Raw genomic sequence first — 17,273 nt, forward strand, 5'->3', positions numbered from 1 at the left:
ACGCAGCAGCACTGGACTGGGCTGCCCTTCCTCCCTCAGGAGCCTGCCGCATCCCGGAGCTATACTGCTGCAACAGGACACCGTGTCACTGGAGAGGAGCATAATCCCTTTGACTCTTCTTTGCTGAATCCCCAGTAAAACGTCTCCCTCCCTCTCCCATGGGCCAGGGCCGTGCTCTGCAGGCCCCTTCCCCAGCACATTCTTCCTGTTTCAGGTGAGGAAGCACCTCCCAGCAGGTTCCCCCCTTTTAGCAAAGATCCAGCACATGCGGCCATCCAGCCCTCATTAAAGACTCCCAGGAAGCACTCATTTGGTTGCAGTTTCCACTTCCATTAAATTTCAAAGGAGTAATTAGCTCTGGAAGGGGTCAGGATGCCCAGAGCACTTCCTGGAACACTTCCTGTTTACCAGAGCTCTTCTGACTGCAGTTAGTTTTACAGCTCAAATACAGGAAGTGTCACTGGTGCACACCAGCCACTTCTGCATGCTCCTGTGACCAGTGACTGAATCCCCGTGGCTGTGAGTTCATTTCCTCCTTTTGCCAGCTGTAACGGGCATAGCAGTACACAGGGCACCCTTCCCCCCTGCCCCTCAGCTGTGAGCCAGTCTGTACCCAACCAGGTAATTTTTGTGTTGGGTTTTGTCTTTTGCTCATGTGTCTGGCTGAAGCTGTCCCCTCCCTGAAATGCTGTTCTTACCATGCACAGGAGAGCACCACTTGAGAGAGGTGAACTGTCACTACAGAACTGTAGGATACTCTGGCAAGTCCTGCAAGTATCTGATTTGTGACAGTGATCTAAGCAGTTAAGATCTCTGCCAGGCTGCAGCAATGAGTGCAACTAACTCAGCTCCTCCAAACTGGGACCGGCTCAGAATTGTTACATAGGATGATGTTTAACCTGTAGTCAAAATAAAACCAATTTAAAAGAAACCCACAAGTACCAACATGAAAGGTACAGTAACATTTAATAGCATCTTGGAAGACAACACTGGTTATAAACTTGCTTTTTGGCAGGAAAACAAAATGCACTTGGTCCAGGTTGCAAAAAGCCAACTCAAGAAAAGAAAATACAAGACAGCTGGAGCATCAGCTGTTTTGGAGCAGCCCTGAGCCATTAACGCTCACGAGGGAGTGCTCACACCACATCAGAGCAGAGGGCACTAATGGAGCAGCACGGGTCCCGGTGCTAGGCCCGTCCATCCCCCACCAGAGCAGCCTGTCGAGTGACACAAGCCTTAGGCTCCCAGCCCTTGCCTGCTCCATGGTGGGCAGTCGGACCCCACCTTTGTGCAGTATTTCTGCATTGAATTAAAACAAAACCAAAAATCAACTTAGTTGCTATGATCGCTGCAGCTGAGATGAAAAAGAAAGTGAAGCAGCAGGATTTACACTTTTAACAGCAACTGGGAAAAGTGTGAAGTAACATGCAACCTTAAGCCCTTCCCTTCTAAAGTAGGGACTCTTCCTGTAGAGGGCTGATGGACAGCTGCACTTCGCACAGCCCGAGAGGCTTTACTGCTTACAGAGGCACTGGAAGCTGCGTTGTGAGCCAGGCCCAGCTTTGTTCAAAGGCGATGCACAGCAAGCATCAGACTTTCTTTGGATCCCTCTGAGATGATATCAGGGTTAGGCAGGAGGGAATCATAGGCAGCTGCAATGATAGTTTTGGTCATGGGTTTCCCTGTGCTGGGATACAGGTCAGGGTGCCAGGACAGCGCTGACAACCTGGAAGTGAAGGTGGTTGGAGATGAGGGCACTCAGGAATGCAGGAGGAGTCCAGGACAGGAGGGGAACCCGAGGCTCATGCCAGCTTCAAGAACTCTTGCAGGGTGTTTTGTTCCACTGCTTCCACAAAGAGCTCGTAATCCTACAGAGAAAAGCGACACAGTTGCTCACAAAGCAAGAAGCGCCCAGCCCGAGGGCCTGGCATGCCGCAGACTCCCCTCCAGTAGGCAGCGCGGGATCCCCTGGGCGCCCAGCACAAACTGGTTCACAGCTCAGGCGTCAAGCGTCTGCGTGGATGACAGGGCTAAGCATGGAGAGCCCTGCACGGCATAGCCCTACCTCCCACAGGTCACCCAGGTCTCACTGGTGCAATTTTTTGCAAACCACTGGGCTCCAAGTGCACAGTAACCCATGAGGTGCTTTGCCTGGGCACCTCATCAGAAATGTTTTGAAAAGCATCTTGACACTTCGTTTGTAGCAGAAAAAAAAAGAGAGACAGGTTTATTCCCTGTCATCCAAGTTTCACAGTGCTTATTCCCAGCACAGAGCGCAAGCCTTACCCCGCAGTAGTGGTCCCCATTGACAATCTGGGGTGGGATGGCTTTGGGGTTGCCTGCCTTGGCCCTCATTTCCTCCCGGAGGGCGTTGTCCTGGGATATATCCACCAGCTCGTATTTGATATTTTTCCCATCGAGAATTCTGGTCACTTCGCTCTGTTGGGATTTGATCTGGAACCCGGACGGAGAAGGTAGGTTATCGGGAGCTGGGACTGGGGCTGGAGAGATGCCCGAAGGTGTGCACACACCCAGCGTGCCAGAGACACTCAGCGCTGCGCTTGCAGAGCGACCGCTCCTTACGGGCCACGGTCCAGACTTCAGCTGGCCACGGGGCTCGGCCCTGTGTCGGGGGGACCCAGCATGGAGACACGAAACGGGGGGAAGATGGGGACGGGGCAGCCCCTAAGCAAAGAGAGGAGCACTAGGAGAGGTGTGCAGGGATGGGGCAGAGGGGACACCCGGGGTGTGGGGGGGGGCGAGGATGGTCTCGCAGCTCCACGGGGTGGGGGGGGAAGAGACCCGCGCCGGGCAGGGAAGAGGGGCCCCGGGGTGCCCGGCCCCGCGCCCGCCCCCGCTCACCTCCCGGGAGCCGGTCACTGAGGTGCTGTAGACCTTGAGGGTGCTCATGCTGGATCGCGGCCGCTCCCTGCGCGCAGCCCGGCGGAGGGAGGCAGAGAAGGGAGGGAGGGAGCGGGCGGCCCCGCCGCCGCCCGGCATGTGACTGCGGGGACCAATGGGGCCGGCGGGCCCGGGCATGCGGCATCGGCGGGGGCGGGCGCGGCAGCAGCCCGGCCGGGGGAGCCGCCGCCCGCCGCCGCCGCCGCCCGCGGGGAGCCGCCGCCGCCGGCCGTCCTGCGCGCCCAGGCCCGGCGCCGAGCAGCCAGTGCGGTTCCCTCCTTACTCGGCCGCCCCGCAGCTGCCCACAGAATTGCTTTGCGCAAGTGGAGCAGAGCAGCTTTATTTTATATTCAAAATATTTAGTACAAACAAGTGGGCAAGACAAACGCTTTTATAAATAGATCAGCGCTTAACTTGACAAGGGAGAACTCAACACAAGGCAGACAGTAGAGATCCGATCAAACATCAGCTGCACAAGCAACAGGACAAGGCAAGGGGCATGGTCTTGCCTCCCTGTGTCCTGAACCGTAACCAAAAGCCCAAGATTTCCCCAGCATGGAGACAGGCAGACACATGTACGGCAGGTGGGACTGCCATCTTAGCCAGACAGATCTGCAAAAGGATGACATGGGAAGGTTTCTCTTCCCTACAGGCAAGAACACACAACCTGAGCACCATGAAAGGTGGGACTTGCTGAGGGCCCCAAAACTGACACAGCCAGCCCAGCCGCAGGACCCCACCACAGGGCCGGGGACAGAAATAGGCTCCAAATGTTGGCCGAGATGGGGTTTAACACCACAATTTTGTTTCCACAGCCAGTTCTCTGGGAGGACAGAGGGCAAATGTGTTCCCATACGGCACCTGGGAACCAGATGATCTCCCCCTTACACCCCAAAGAAAACACGGGGAAAATGGATAGTGTTAAACAGCACACTGCCAGCTTGCAGGAGAGCGCAACTTTCACAGCTAGAGCTGCTCTCCTCCCTCATGCCTAGAGGGCCCCCAAAAGCCAGGACAAATGACTTCAAGAAATAGCCTTGGCCCACATTTAACTCAGTACAAGGCAACAGCAGTCTGGGAACAGACATGCCCAGAAACAAATTCTCAAGATGCTGAGAGGGCAAGGAATAGGCTAACAGCTAGCTGTCCAACAGTGACCCGGCTACGCTTGCTCCACATGCCATGCTGGGGGTAGCTTGGGATGACATACTAATCGATCTGTTGCCACAAACACCTGTAAATCACCAGACTTTGAGGGGAAAAAAAAGATTTGGTCTTAATTTTTAATACAAAGGAATTACGAAAGCATCCTCACAAAGCTAGGGCTCACAACCTCGGTGTGAACCAGGAGCAACCGAATGGACAGGAGCGTTTCGGCTGTTTCATCCCCTTATTGTACAACTGACTTAGCTTGTGAGACAAAAATGAGATGACAAGCACAAAGTTTTACCGTTAGTACCAAAGCGTTGTCTCAGGCAAGCACTCAGTACTGTGCAGTCATAACCAAGATCAAAAAGGCTGTGACAAAGAATGAACCACATCCAAGGTTGGTTTACTTCACAATCCAGTTATTTAACAGGGGAGTAGGGAGCTCCCAGAGAACGGGCTAGAACAAAGCCTGAGCACTCACTGCCTCACAGGCAGCAGGAAAAACTCTCAGATCCAGACCGCTGTATGACCCCGCTGCAGTTTTAAGACCGGAATAGCCTTTCCCCTAACAAGCAGCAGGCAGAGAGCCTAGCAGAGGTATGTACCTGCTGGCCTGCAGCAGGGTCCCCTGTACAGAGGCTCTCTGCAGCCCAGGCAGGGGTAAGGTACATTCAAGGCTCTGCAGGATTGTTTGCAATGGCTTTAAGGGCTGCTACAAGAAACAGAACAATTCCTCTCCCTGCCAGCAGATGCATTAGGCACAAAGCAGTTTGTGGAGAGGAAGTTTCTCTAGCACATTAAGGCACTTCAGCATCCATTTACTTCCTCTGCAGTCGGAATCAAACCCACATTCAGAGTGTTTTCTCAAGGAGATGAAAGGTTTAAGGCTTCTAGGGTAACAGTGCTCAGGAGTAGCATTTTCAGAGTCTTTTAGTGGCGCTTTATCACCCAAATTCTGTTGGCCACTGAAAGACTCCAGTTGCATTTACCCTGAACAACGCAGGTCCTGTTCCACAAATGGCTGCACAGGCACCCAAGCCAGACCTGTGCACATACGGATTCGACAAGCCTGTAGCACCTTGATATAATTAGCTGTAGTGTGAAATCTGCAAATATCCCCTGAACACGTCTGATAATACTCTGGTCTTACTAGTCGCACAGGATCGGCATAGAGAATTTATCAGAAAGACCAGGGCATACGTTTTCTCCTGGTGTTAGTTTAAACTGTTACACTTGAATGTTCAGTGTATGACATGCCTGGAAGGCAGTTCAGAATCCATCTCCCAGACTCAGAGACCATACCAGCTCCAGCAAATACAGCACAAACACATTCCACAAGATCAAAGCTACTACAAAGCCCATCACCGAAGCCCTGAAAGATTCCAGTTAGCCAGTCAGCAGCTAAACACTTCTGGAAATAAACCCCACAATTTCTCATGGATAAGCCACACATCTTGTACCCAAGCAATGGGATGGTAAAGTGCTGAATAAGTTTTCATTTGCAGGAGCTCTAGTCTCCTAAGTGTTTCAAGTCTTCATTTCCTGTCTTACTTTGTGGAGAGCATGTTCTTTACTGGGTGATGCAATTGTCTCCCATGTCCTGGGCATATCTGTCAGATATTGCTGTCCTTAAGTCCTCTACCTCTTTGTGAAGCTGTTTTACCTCCATCAGTTTTTTTGCAAGTACATCAGGGCTCAGCAAGTCATCCTTCTCCTTAGACGAGTACTGCACAGCTGTGGAGTCAGAGAAGGGAGTCACCTCAGATGTGCAATTCTGAGCAAGGGTGCCATGCATTTGCAAATGAGCCAGAAAAATCAAAACACATTTGCTTGCAACAGAGGTACTACACAACAATCAGTTATTACTGCAAGAAAGTATCAATTTTTAGAGCTTGCTAACCACAAAAAAAGATGAGAATCTTATAATATAGATATTACTTAATTCTACTCCAGCCCACCTGGAAGGTTTGCTATGCCATCGCTCTGCATACTTACAGTGAATGCCCAGAAGCAGGGAGAGATTGGGATCCTTGCCCTGAGCCCTCTGAGTCACAATGCTGTAGACAGACTGCAAATCCTGCAGGCACCTGGCCAACTCGCTGTGTAACTCCTGGGTGAGGTGGGCTGTCTCACCAGGGAGCGGCTGGGTTAGCTCTGCCTGCCGGATTCGCTCCTGAAGGGTCAGGTTCTTCTCAATGAGATCCTGGTTCTGCACGGAAAGCTGAACAAACGGCCACAGCAGATTAGTGGTCACTCAGTACAAAACTATCAGCCTTAAAGCAACTTAAAGCAAATACTCAATGATAACGGGAGCACCAAGGACAGGAGGAACAGGTTTGCATAAGGCTCTCCAGACTCCAGCCAGATGAGCAGTACACAAGTGCCAGTCCTACAGGATGTGAGCAGTCAGCTTTCCTGGCTCAGACAGGAAGCACCCATGACACCGCACTGGCCGTGCCAAGGCGCAGTGCAACAGAAAAGCTTCCAGGTTGTGCACCAGCCTCTCACCATGACACAGGCCATCCCTGCCCTCAGGGATTGCCATGGAGCTTAGCTTCCTTTAGGCCTCAGATTGGGGCCCATCCTGCAGCCCAGTTTGGGCTCATGCTCACTGTGGTGCTGCCCCCCACCGGCCAGCTCAGTGTCCAGCACCACAACTGGCAGCCCCAGCCATTCGAGACAGTCTTTCTCCTCCTTCTGAACAGAGAAGAGCTCCTTTCAAAGCACTGACAGGGCAACTGACTGGCAGGAGGCAGGAGAGACTGAGCTGCTGACTGCAAATTAAGACAAAGACAATTTATCGTTCAACTGTTGTGCACTGGCACTCAAAGTGTTCCCATGCTCTGACCTCTTTCACAGCAGTTCTGAGCTGCTGCAGTGCATTCTCTCTCCTCATCGCCTCCTCTTTCAGAGCTTGGCTTGTCCCCTCTTCCTGAGCCACCTGTTCTTCCAGGCTCTGGAACCGACCACAGGAAAGAAGTAAGTCTAATTCACCTTATAAGCAAGTTATCAAGTTCTAGAGCCCTCCACAATAGCCTCTCACCTTTACTTGCAAGGACAATTGCTCCATCTTCTTCTGCTGTTTGTCTGCAATCTGAAATCAAAAGTAGAGGCCACTAAGAATAGGCTACACAGACTCTTTCAGCAATATCTCCTTCAGTAGGACAGTTTGTCCTCTTCTCCTCTCTCTCCTGCCCACTTAATGCGTAAATTACTATTTGTTTGCAGAGCATGTAGATGCCCCGATGAAAGGCATCAGATGAAAGGCATCATTAGAAGTATCAGCTGTAAAAAGACAAGAAGTTACATTCTTGTGGTTTTCCTCCCCTTTTCTGCATTCTGCAACTTTGCTTCCTCAGTTTGTAATGCCAGTAACAGCTCCTCCACGGCAATTATGACTGCCTACTAATGCAAAAGTCCTTGATTTCATTTCTTGGTGCGACCCAGTGGAAGGAAAAAAGTATGGTAACTCCACACTGTTCCCAGCTGGGAGAGCCTGTTACCTTCCTGAGGCAGTCACATTCCTTCTTCAAAGAATCATTTTCTACTTTCTGTTTCTCCCCATCATGGGCAGGGGGTCCTCTCTCTGCATTCTTTACACACTGCTGCATCTTGTCCTGCAAGCTGAAATCAGCAGAACACCATGAGAAAAGCAGCTTTATCTGGGGTGTTTCCCCCTTGTTAGCAGAAGATGTCACTGTTGCCCTGTTTGCAGGCCACCTTGCACAGCACACAGGCTGCAAAGGAGGGAGTTCCACCCCCTGACAATACCCTGCCCCTCATACTGGGGCATTTGCAGCAACACCATGAATGCGTATTACATAGTTCCACTGAGCAAGGAGCTGCAATTGAAAGCAATAACCAGAAGATACGGACAAACCTAGATGACAAATACGGGTACCCTTGCTGTCAGCCACCTGGATCTGCTCCCCCACCTTCACTCTTCGCACACAGGATTTGAACACAGTGCATTTGGTGACAACCATAACAAATCCAAGGTAACCCAGTTCTGACAGGTGGGACAGTGGCTGTGCTGACTGATGACTGTTCTAGTGCTGTGATTCCTTCAATGCTAAGATGAAGCTCACTAGTCCTTCAGACTTTTACCTGTGCACAGAGGAAAGAAGCTCTAGTTCTTTGCGTTTTTGGGTTTCTATCTGCATCTCTTGTTCCCTGAAGGCAGCCCGGACATCTCCAAGCTGCGTTTCCAGTGCCAACACTGTTTCCTGCAGAGCAGTACTCTTCAGTTCGGATTCCTTCAGCTGCAACAAAGATCACAACACTTTAAAGGCCTCCCAGGTGTTTCATCACACACACATTTCAGCTGCAATTACAATGCAGTTTTCACTATCCATGTGACAGTTCTCAACTACAGCTCAGAATATTCCTCCTTCCAACAGGGCATACTGCAACTTTACTTATGCAGCTGCCCAGGGGATTATTTGCAGCTGTAGAAGAGCCACATGAACAAACATCTAAAGAGTTATCATCACTCCTGAAAAAAACCTTTTACCCTCTGACTCTGTTTCTGGTGGTCCTCAAGAGTTGGTAGATCAGCCAGGTATCGCTCAAGAGTCTCAATTCTCTGTTGTCTCTCCCTGTTTTGCTCAGATTCCTTCTGGCATTTCTTTTTCAGATTATTAATGTGTTTGTCTCTTCCCTTTATCTGCAAAGACAGTTTAGTTTAACACTGTTGTGTATTCTTCAGTCCTCTATACACCCATCCATTTATCTGTCTCTACAGTACTCATCACCAAAATACAAGATCATTTTACCTTAGCAGCATTTCTTCTCTGGTTAAAAGAGGTATTAAAGCACTTCTAACTGCAGGAGGGAGCTTTTTTGCTTATAAACCAAAGTACTCTACAGGGAAATTAGAAGACACCTGCAATAACATCTCACCACAGAAAACTTTCATTCGCCTATGCATTATGTCAGCTTCTATATTCTTGTGTATGTTGGGGGGCTGGGGAGGGAGGAGATCTTGCCATATCTCTACAGCAATGGGATCCTACCCTTTCTTCCTGTTTCTTTAATTCCTCTGCATGTTTCTGCATAGTTTCCTTCAATGTCTCCCGGATCAGCTTAGCATCCACCTCTGCAGCAGCCAGTTTTCTCTCCAGTTCAATCTTTTCCTTACTGAGGGATTCAGTCTTCTCTGTGAACTGTGCTCGGAGAAAGGTGTTCTCCCGTTGCAGCTCCTGCAGACAGAGACAGCCTGTGAATTCTGCCCATCAAAGCTAACAGTTACAAACTGACACTAAGCAACCAACTTGTCTCAAAGCTACGTTCTCAGTCATCATAACTCCCAAATATCATTCTGCTCCTCTTACGCACTCTGGTATCTGGAATAGCTCTTGTCAGTGCTGTCAGACATTTGCATCACTAGCACAGCTTCTAAACAAAATTTAGTAGTTCAGGGCTTAAAATCTGGAGAGTCATGGAGGATCTCAGAGATCACAGATAACTGAGACCACAAACAAAGGATAATCTTAATTGTATATGGCCTTCCTAGTCAGGGAAATACCTCATGAGATACGTTAGGGCCAGTGGATTCTATACGTATTTCCCAATGATATCCCACTGCATTTGATTACCTGCATTCTCAACATATAGACATCTCCATAAGGTGCTGGACAGCCAAGCAGGGCACTGTGAACCTGCAGTTCACTTTCCCGAACCTTCTGCTCCAACTGGGAAATGTGTTGTCTTTGCCTGTAAAAAACAGATAACAGGCTGTTCAAGTGTAGACCTTGTTTTTAATACTAGTAGAAAGCAATAAAATGTAAAGAGCACCACTACAACTTTTTAATTAGTACTACATGAGGAATGGTGATAATCACAACAGGAAGATAACTAACTCAGAGCTGGCCTGCAGAGAAACAGTCCAGAAGATGTCTCATTTTGCACTTTCACAGCCCTGCATAAAGCTTCCTTCCCTCCTGTCCTTCAAAAAATGCTTCTCCCTCAACAGTGATTATGCTTAAAACATTCAGGCCTTGCATGCTTTGTAGTACTCTACTTTGACTGCAGAGCAGATGGATAAAAAGCTCAGACATCACAAAGCTCAAAATGAGCAGAGAAGAAATACACAGTCCAAATGCTGAAGGCAGTTTTGCATTATCACTTTTGAAAAAGCTTATGGAACACTACCATTAAGTATGAGAAGCCTTGTTTGCCAGTCCAAACTCAAAGAACAAGTTTATTATAAAAGTCTCTAAGAACTCCCCAAAAGTTCAAGCAAGCAGGCAGTAGTTTCAAGATTCCAGATACTGTGATGTGAATAGAACTTTTTATCCATTATAAAACAGCGAAAAATCATAACCAAAATTCATTTGAATTCTTCCGGATCTCACAACTGAGAGGATGAGAAGAGAGCTTGCGGAAAAACTGGACCATACTCAAAGGTATCTACATTCCTTATGGCAAAAAACCCTCAAATGTGTAGGAGTGAGACAAGAGCTTTCTTTCATATTTTAATAACCCTCCCTCTTCCAAAACAAAATACCCTGGAGTCCTTAACCCACACTTCAGTGTCAACCTCTCACCTGTCAATGATGAGCTCCTTCTCCTTGAGGAGGTTTTCATTGGAGTTCAAGATATTGATCCACTGGGTTGGATCAGCTGAAGGCAATGAAAGAGAATACATCGAGGGATGATGGCAGGCAGCTCCATTTTGTAACTGAAAGAGGAGACAAAATAAGGAGGGAGAGGTTTATGTTCCACAGAGGTAATTGCAACATTACTAAAGCTATTTTGCACACTGTGTGCTCATCTGCATGCCAGGACAGCTATTTCAGTCTGTGCCGATGTCCAAGAACAAGTAACTTTGCCCAAGCACAACTGGAGATTAACAATTAATTTTAGATCACTGTGCTGTCTCACTGGAAACACTTTGTCACTATTAGCATACAGCTGGTGGGAGCTGATAAATTGCCTCCATCTACTAAACTGTAGTTAATTTTATGTATTTTTTTTCAGGAATTATTATCTCTACATACAGAGTAAAATTATCCTATGAAGTAAACTGTTAACAACTTCTTGCCATATGTTTCCTTTGCAGTTCTGGTGGACAGGATATTCTACCTCTTGATCTAAACTACTGCGCAGTGCTGTAACATTATACAGGGTTGCTCTACATAAGCAGTATGACAAACGATACCTGTGACGTAGCTTGCTGTAAAAACAGATGATTAAGAGACTTTCAGCCTAAGACAAGGAGAAGTATGAGACATCTCCCACCTTGCTTCATAAGCCCACAACAATGATTCACTACTAAAAAGAGGAATGGTTTCAGACTAAACATTTACACAAGTAGCTCCCTACCTGCATTTGCTCTATTTGCAGTCGCACGTTCTCCAACTGTTGCTTCCAAGCACTGAGTTCGTAGACCCTCTCATGTGGGTGCAGCGTGCAGGTTTCTTTCATCCATGCTCGGGATGGAGAAGTTACGGGTTTTGAAAAGACACTGTTGGCCTGGAGTCCTGCCGGCATCACCCTGCTCCCATTCGGCCACGTTCCGTTTCGGGGCTCACAGACTCCATTAGCCCCTGCTGCTTGCTTACTCTCTGGCAGCACTTTATAATGATCCTCTGCTGCCTCAGTTGTCCCAGAGTTCAGATGGAACTTCTGGAACTTGTGCAGAGGATCAGTGCACAAACTGTCCAGAAAGAGAGACTGATTAAAGGTACGTTCTATAGCAGGGGTGTCGAACTTCCAAGCACTTTCTGTTCTCATGTGATCAGAAGCAGGATGCCAGGACTGCTCAAAACCATTTTCCCCTGAAGCCCCACAGAGATGCAAGAGATCTCCGGGTGGTACCTGAGATGTCTTCCCAGCATTAAAGTCTCCATTTCTCATGAGTCCCGAGCGTTCAGAAGCAGATCCTGGCACAGCAGGTTTTGAAGTATTCTGTGAACAGCTCTGTTCTCCTGCTGAGCAGAGCTTGGAGGGTGAGGCACCCAATGTAGAAGGCATAACATGGGCTGTTGGGATGGTCACTTGAGTTTTGATGGGCTGGAATGAGGAACCATTACTGGAGTTGCAAAAGTCTAGAGAAAGAAGTGTGATGCTTTAGTTACGATTCTGAAAATATTCTGACCTAAACCACCACTTCTCTGCTGAACAGCTTTCCTAAATAATTTTAAAAAGCAATTCTTTTCCCCTGAACATCTCCTCCTAAGCAGCAGTAGCTGACATACAGCAGCATGACTAAGGCATATCTGTGCTCTGCCTCAAAAGACATTCAGGAGCCTGTTGACATTTTCCTACTAGAGTAAACCACAAGGAGAATCCAAGTCACAGCTCAGTATATGTTTTTAACCCTTTGTTTTTAAGCTACTCTTCTATAATATAATCTTCAATCAATAAGGTTATCTTTCTACTTGTTTAAAAATCACAGCCTTTAAATTGAATAAAAAGACTGAGACTTACTCAACTGAACACCAAGTCCTTGATTCTGTTCTGCCCGTCCCGCAGCTCAGTGGCTCTGAACTGTAACCAAAGCTAACTGGAGCCTTTACTAAGCCCATGATGAGCTTCAAACATAGCTGAACACTACATCACCAAGCAGTTGACCTTCGAACTCCTCCAGGACACTGCAGCAAAAGAGCTTTTTCTAGAGGCTGGAGTAATGGCTCTTGCGTTACTGCCACAGGAAACGAGATAGAGCACAGCACACACACAACAACGTGATTCTGCCCTGTCAGGCACACACCAAACCTGGCTACATGGAAATACAGAGTTATTCTTAGTAAGTCTCAGATTTCAATACAGCAACAGCAAGAGCTGAGAAAGGCAACATTGAAACGCCTGTTCCCTCTCCTCCTGACACATTGTACAACACATTAAATTCAGGTTTCTCCCAGATACCAAACTTGTTTTCTTCATGCCTTTGGCTAAGGGCCCATCCCCACATGCTGTTTCTCTAATCCAACAACAAGACAGCAAGGTCACATTTCCACGTGTTTGTAACCTCAAAGCAGCATTGCTATAAGGAGGAATAAAAGGTTACCATTCAATTACAACAAACAAGATTCTGCAAAGACCTGCATCAAACTGCTGGAAAGCTCTCAGAATAAAGGCATAGATTCTATCTTCAAAAAATAACAAGAGAGGCAGAAAATCTCCTTAGACGTTGCTTGGCTCTGCCTAGGAACTCCTTCATATAGTGAACACCCTGCCACCAAGCAGTCACAAAACATTCACTCTGGCAAACACAGAAGAAAAAGTACAATTTGTTTTCAGCTTCTAAAGCTATAGTCCAATATCACTACGAGGAACTTGAGTTCTCTGACCAGCAAGCTACATACAAATGCTGGAGTCAGTTCCCTGAATGTGGTTAGGGTTACTGTAATGACATTTATAACTAATGTACTGACTTGAAAGCCAGCATGGTTCAGCCAACTGTCGGGCCTGCAGTTCAGCCTAAGCTTTTAGGAACAAGGCTACAACACACCAACATTCAGAAGGGCAATTTCTCAAAGAAAAATCACCACCCTCCTGCTCTCAATGTGCAACTGGATGTTTTATTATCCTAAGAGAGGCTAGATGACACTTAAACATGCACTCTAATAATGTTTCCACAAGTCAGAGTTTTCAAAAAGCCTTCTTTTCAACTCTCACGTTATTAAGAACTATAGCTCATTCAAAATGCACAGTAGAGCTTGCAAGAAGCATTAAGGTGTGAAGTGTATTGTATTAAGGAAAACACAAGCCTCCTCACTGCTGAAGGGAGAATCGGTAGTGTTCTATGTCACCTTCACAAATGAAGGTGAAAATACAGGTAGAAAGGAATGCTGAGACAAGTAATTGTACATAATGTACCTTAACTGAGTGCAATGCTCAAGTCTTACTCCGTGAAAAGTACATAGCTTTAGCACAGGTAAGACATGTGCAAATGACACTGATTTGAATTCTCTAGAGGCACCTATAAATTATTTCTTAAAAAAAACACCCAACAGACTTGCTGATAAATCACTGATATGTCAATATTAAAACAGCAGGTCACTAAGATGGCTCTTTTAGTTGGCTAAAAATGCTTACTACAGTTAAAATGTATTTTAACTGAACCGTAGGTTAGAGAAACAGCAAGTCCCTTGATCACTTGCTTATATATTAGGCAACATATCTATGTATTGAGGCACTGGTTTTGAAATGGTTTCAAAACATCATTACAAATTCCACTCTCTGAGTTTCACATTTGGGGGTTCAATAACACTGGGCTATTTAATGGTTTGTTGGTCTTTCAAAGAAAATGTAAAATCTTTCAATGTTACTGCATGATAATGTGTTCATAACTCACCTTCTGTGCTGTCTGAGCAGGAGGTCCCAATGCCCGCGTCCCCGCTGTCAGCCACGCTGGAACAGCGACTGATGCGACTCTGGAACTTTGCAGACAACATAGGTGTTTTCCAGTCAGTCTCCATGAAATGACTCTTCTGACTGGCACTGGGGTCTAGAGAGAAAGTCCATGATATTTATGTTTTAGCCACCAAGTCTAAAGCTACCTCCTGCTGCTGAAAAGCCTTTTACTGCACCTAATTAATCCATAAATAATTATTCTTTCTACCTAGAAACAAACTGATCCTTGGTGGACTCTCCATACTGTTGCAAAAGGGAATGGTAGCAAATATAGAGAAATAGCAGGAGACTGAAAGTCAGTCTTCTTATGGAAGTCAGGATGCAAGAGCAGTGAATTATACTCCTACTGACAAGTTGGGTGATATTACACTAAACTGGTGCTCTAGTACTTGAAAGAGCAGCAGCAATGTTGGCACACAGCAGTACTGGTAATGGCAGAGACACGTTTTCATATTAACCTTTAAAAACGTCTTCCAATTTATCAGCTATCATTCAAGAGACATATCCACTAGCAAGTGATGCTCTGCCTCTGGATACTCGTGCAATTTTATTATTTTGCAGGAATAAGACTCCCCTCTCACTGCTATAAAAGCCTTTTGGGGGGAAAGGAAAAAAAGGAAAAAAAAAAAAAAAAAAAAGCATGGCTTTGAAGAAAAGACTGTCCTTACCCAATGGATTGATCTGCTGGAGCCTCAGGTCTGGATGTTTCTCAAGAGCAGCCATCTTACCTGTTCCAATCAGCTAGAGTACAGTAAATAAAAAACATATTTTAAATCAGTATAAACCAAACCCTGTTGCCACTAACTAAGCAAAGAGTAGACATGGATCAGCTAGCCTTCATTCAAGAGACTCATCTTAATACAGTGTTTCTTATTTACTTAGCCTCTCCTCCTGAAGCTACCTCCATTCCATCCAAGCAAGATGCAAACTTAAAAGTATTTAATACTGAAATCAATACTTAAGAAAGGTGCAGTTATTGTAGGTTTTCTTCATGTCTGAGAAATAAGAAGAGTTCCTGTTTGTAACATTCTTCAGGTACGCAGCTGTTCAGCAGAACCTTTCAACTGGGGCATGCGTTATACTCATTATAGTTATTTATAGAGCAGCAGTCGCCATGGTATCTACATATTGCCTCTATGTCTATAGAGGCTAAAAAATTCCCTTTAAAATTCTTAACATTAAAACAGTTCATTTCTGCCCTCTGTAGAGGTCACTGGGCAACTACATCCAGAAATACAGTAATTCAAAACAGCATTTTTGTACCATAAATGGCAATCATTATCTATCTAGAGCTTTGGTTTACTTTATCTGCTTATTGAAGTACCTCAGGCAGGGAATTTTCTGCCTCGGATGTGAATATAATTTACAGTTCTCAGTCTTTACTGTGAAAATTCAAAGCCTCTCTCCTCTTCACCAGTCAAACACCAAATGCTCATTTGCCAGCTCTTTCGAAGCCATGCATACTTAAAAAACATATATATGCTGATGTTACAACAGCCACAAGATTAAACATTAGGAATGTAATCGGATAGGGAATTAACCTGTAGTGGCATTTTACTCATATAGCAAGGCAGTAAGATATAGCTTTTAGCTAAATACAGAGTTTGTTATGTTTTTATTTAGGTATGTTTCTGAAATCACCAAGACTAAATCTCAGTCTCCAACACTTACAGCCAACCAGTTTTACCAGGGAAATTCAAGGGTACACTGTTGAAGTAGAAGAGACAAAACAACCAAGGCATTCACCTCTTGCGCAGCACCACCACCCTCTCACAAAAACCCACCGCCTCCTTTCGACAGCATGCACACTATCCTTTAAACCAGCCGCTTACAGTAGTGGGCACAAGGCAAATCCTGCAGACAGTACGGGGACACGTTCACGTGCAAAATGAAAGAAACCAGGGAGGAAAAGGAAGGGGAAAGATGGATCACGAAGAGAAGGGGAGCAGGGGTACACTGATGCAGAGGAAGAGTGTGGAGAGATATGGTATGACCACAGGAGGCTGGGGCGGAGGTGGGGGCAGTGACTCATGCCTACGGGAGGTTATTTGCTCCTAGGAAAGGGATGATTTGGCCTAAGGGGCTGAGGAGAACAATGATTTGGTGCGAGAGGGAGGAGAGGAGGCAGTTTAGTCTCGAGGGGAGAGCAGCCTGACCCCAGGGAGGGGACGGTGAATGGTCCCTGAGGGGGAGGAGAGGGACCCTAAGGGCTCGGGGGGTGGGGACTGGTCCGTGGAGAACGGGCGGGACCCCAAGGGCTAGGAGGAAGGAGAGCGATTTGCCCCTAGGGGCCGGCTGGACCCCACTGGCCTGGGAAAGGCGGAGCCCAAAGCGCAGCCTCTGGTCCCGGTGAGGGGAGAGGCGCTGACTTGCCCAGGGCAGGGGTGAAAAACGGCCTCAAGGGGCTGAAGGGGGGGGGAGTAAAAAAAACACCGGGAGGAGCTCTGCCTCGAGACAGAGCCCGTCCCCCGAGGCGGGTCCGCTCGGCTCGGCTCGGCTCGGCTCGGCTCGGCCCGGCCCGGCCCGGCCCGGCTCCCTCACCTGGCTCCGCCGCAGCGCTCGCGCTGCCCCCGCGCGCCGCGACCGTTACAGTCGCGCGGGGCGGGGGGAAGGGGACTGGGGAGGGGGAGGCACCCTCCCCTCGCCCGCAGCCTATCGCGCGCGCCGGCCCCTCCCACCCCGCTCTCTCATTGGCTCGCTGGCAATGCCCATCCCCGCCCCAGAGCTTCGCCGGGGTAGCGATGGCTTCTGGGAGAGGAATACTGTCCGCAGCCGCGACCCGTAGGGCTCGTGGGTGGGAGGCTGCTTGAAAGAGCGGCGCGAGCAGTGTTCCCCCTCGCTAAGCCACGCCCCACTCCCTG

General features: G+C 47.6%; 2 protein-coding genes across 4 annotated transcripts; both read right to left on the minus strand.

Annotated features, from left to right (window-relative positions):
* Positions 1–949: 949 nt before the first annotated feature.
* SH3BGRL3 (SH3 domain binding glutamate rich protein like 3) lies at positions 950–2,990 on the minus strand. Its single transcript, XM_062594078.1, has 3 exons — positions 2,863–2,990; positions 2,287–2,454; positions 950–1,868 (listed from the first exon to the last, which is right to left on the minus strand). The coding sequence occupies exons 1-3, from the start codon at positions 2,908–2,910 to the stop codon at positions 1,803–1,805; spliced, it is 282 nt and encodes a 93-aa protein (XP_062450062.1). The 5' UTR covers positions 2,911–2,990; the 3' UTR covers positions 950–1,802.
* Positions 2,991–3,225: 235 nt separating this feature from the next.
* Positions 3,226–16,995, minus strand: CEP85 (centrosomal protein 85). 3 transcript variants are annotated; one of them, XM_062594147.1, is made up of 14 exons: positions 16,954–16,995; positions 15,081–15,153; positions 14,354–14,506; positions 11,377–12,101; positions 10,599–10,732; positions 9,648–9,765; positions 9,066–9,251; positions 8,564–8,716; positions 8,158–8,312; positions 7,554–7,674; positions 7,094–7,144; positions 6,899–7,006; positions 6,046–6,271; positions 3,226–5,784 (listed from the first exon to the last, which is right to left on the minus strand). In XM_062594147.1, the coding sequence occupies exons 2-14, from the start codon at positions 15,133–15,135 to the stop codon at positions 5,621–5,623; spliced, it is 2,349 nt and encodes a 782-aa protein (XP_062450131.1). In that variant the 5' UTR covers positions 15,136–15,153; positions 16,954–16,995; the 3' UTR covers positions 3,226–5,620. The 3 variants fall into 3 exon arrangements, with proteins under 3 accessions (XP_062450131.1, XP_062450132.1, XP_062450133.1); XM_062594148.1 differs by lacking the exon at positions 16,954–16,995 and adding an exon at positions 16,245–16,462; XM_062594149.1 differs by lacking the exons at positions 14,354–14,506; positions 15,081–15,153; positions 16,954–16,995 and adding an exon at positions 12,484–12,677.
* Positions 16,996–17,273: the final 278 nt, after the last annotated feature.

Source organism: Rhea pennata, chromosome 23, assembly GCF_028389875.1.
Source record: "Rhea pennata isolate bPtePen1 chromosome 23, bPtePen1.pri, whole genome shotgun sequence".
Classification (NCBI taxonomy): Eukaryota; Metazoa; Chordata; class Aves; order Rheiformes; family Rheidae; genus Rhea; species Rhea pennata.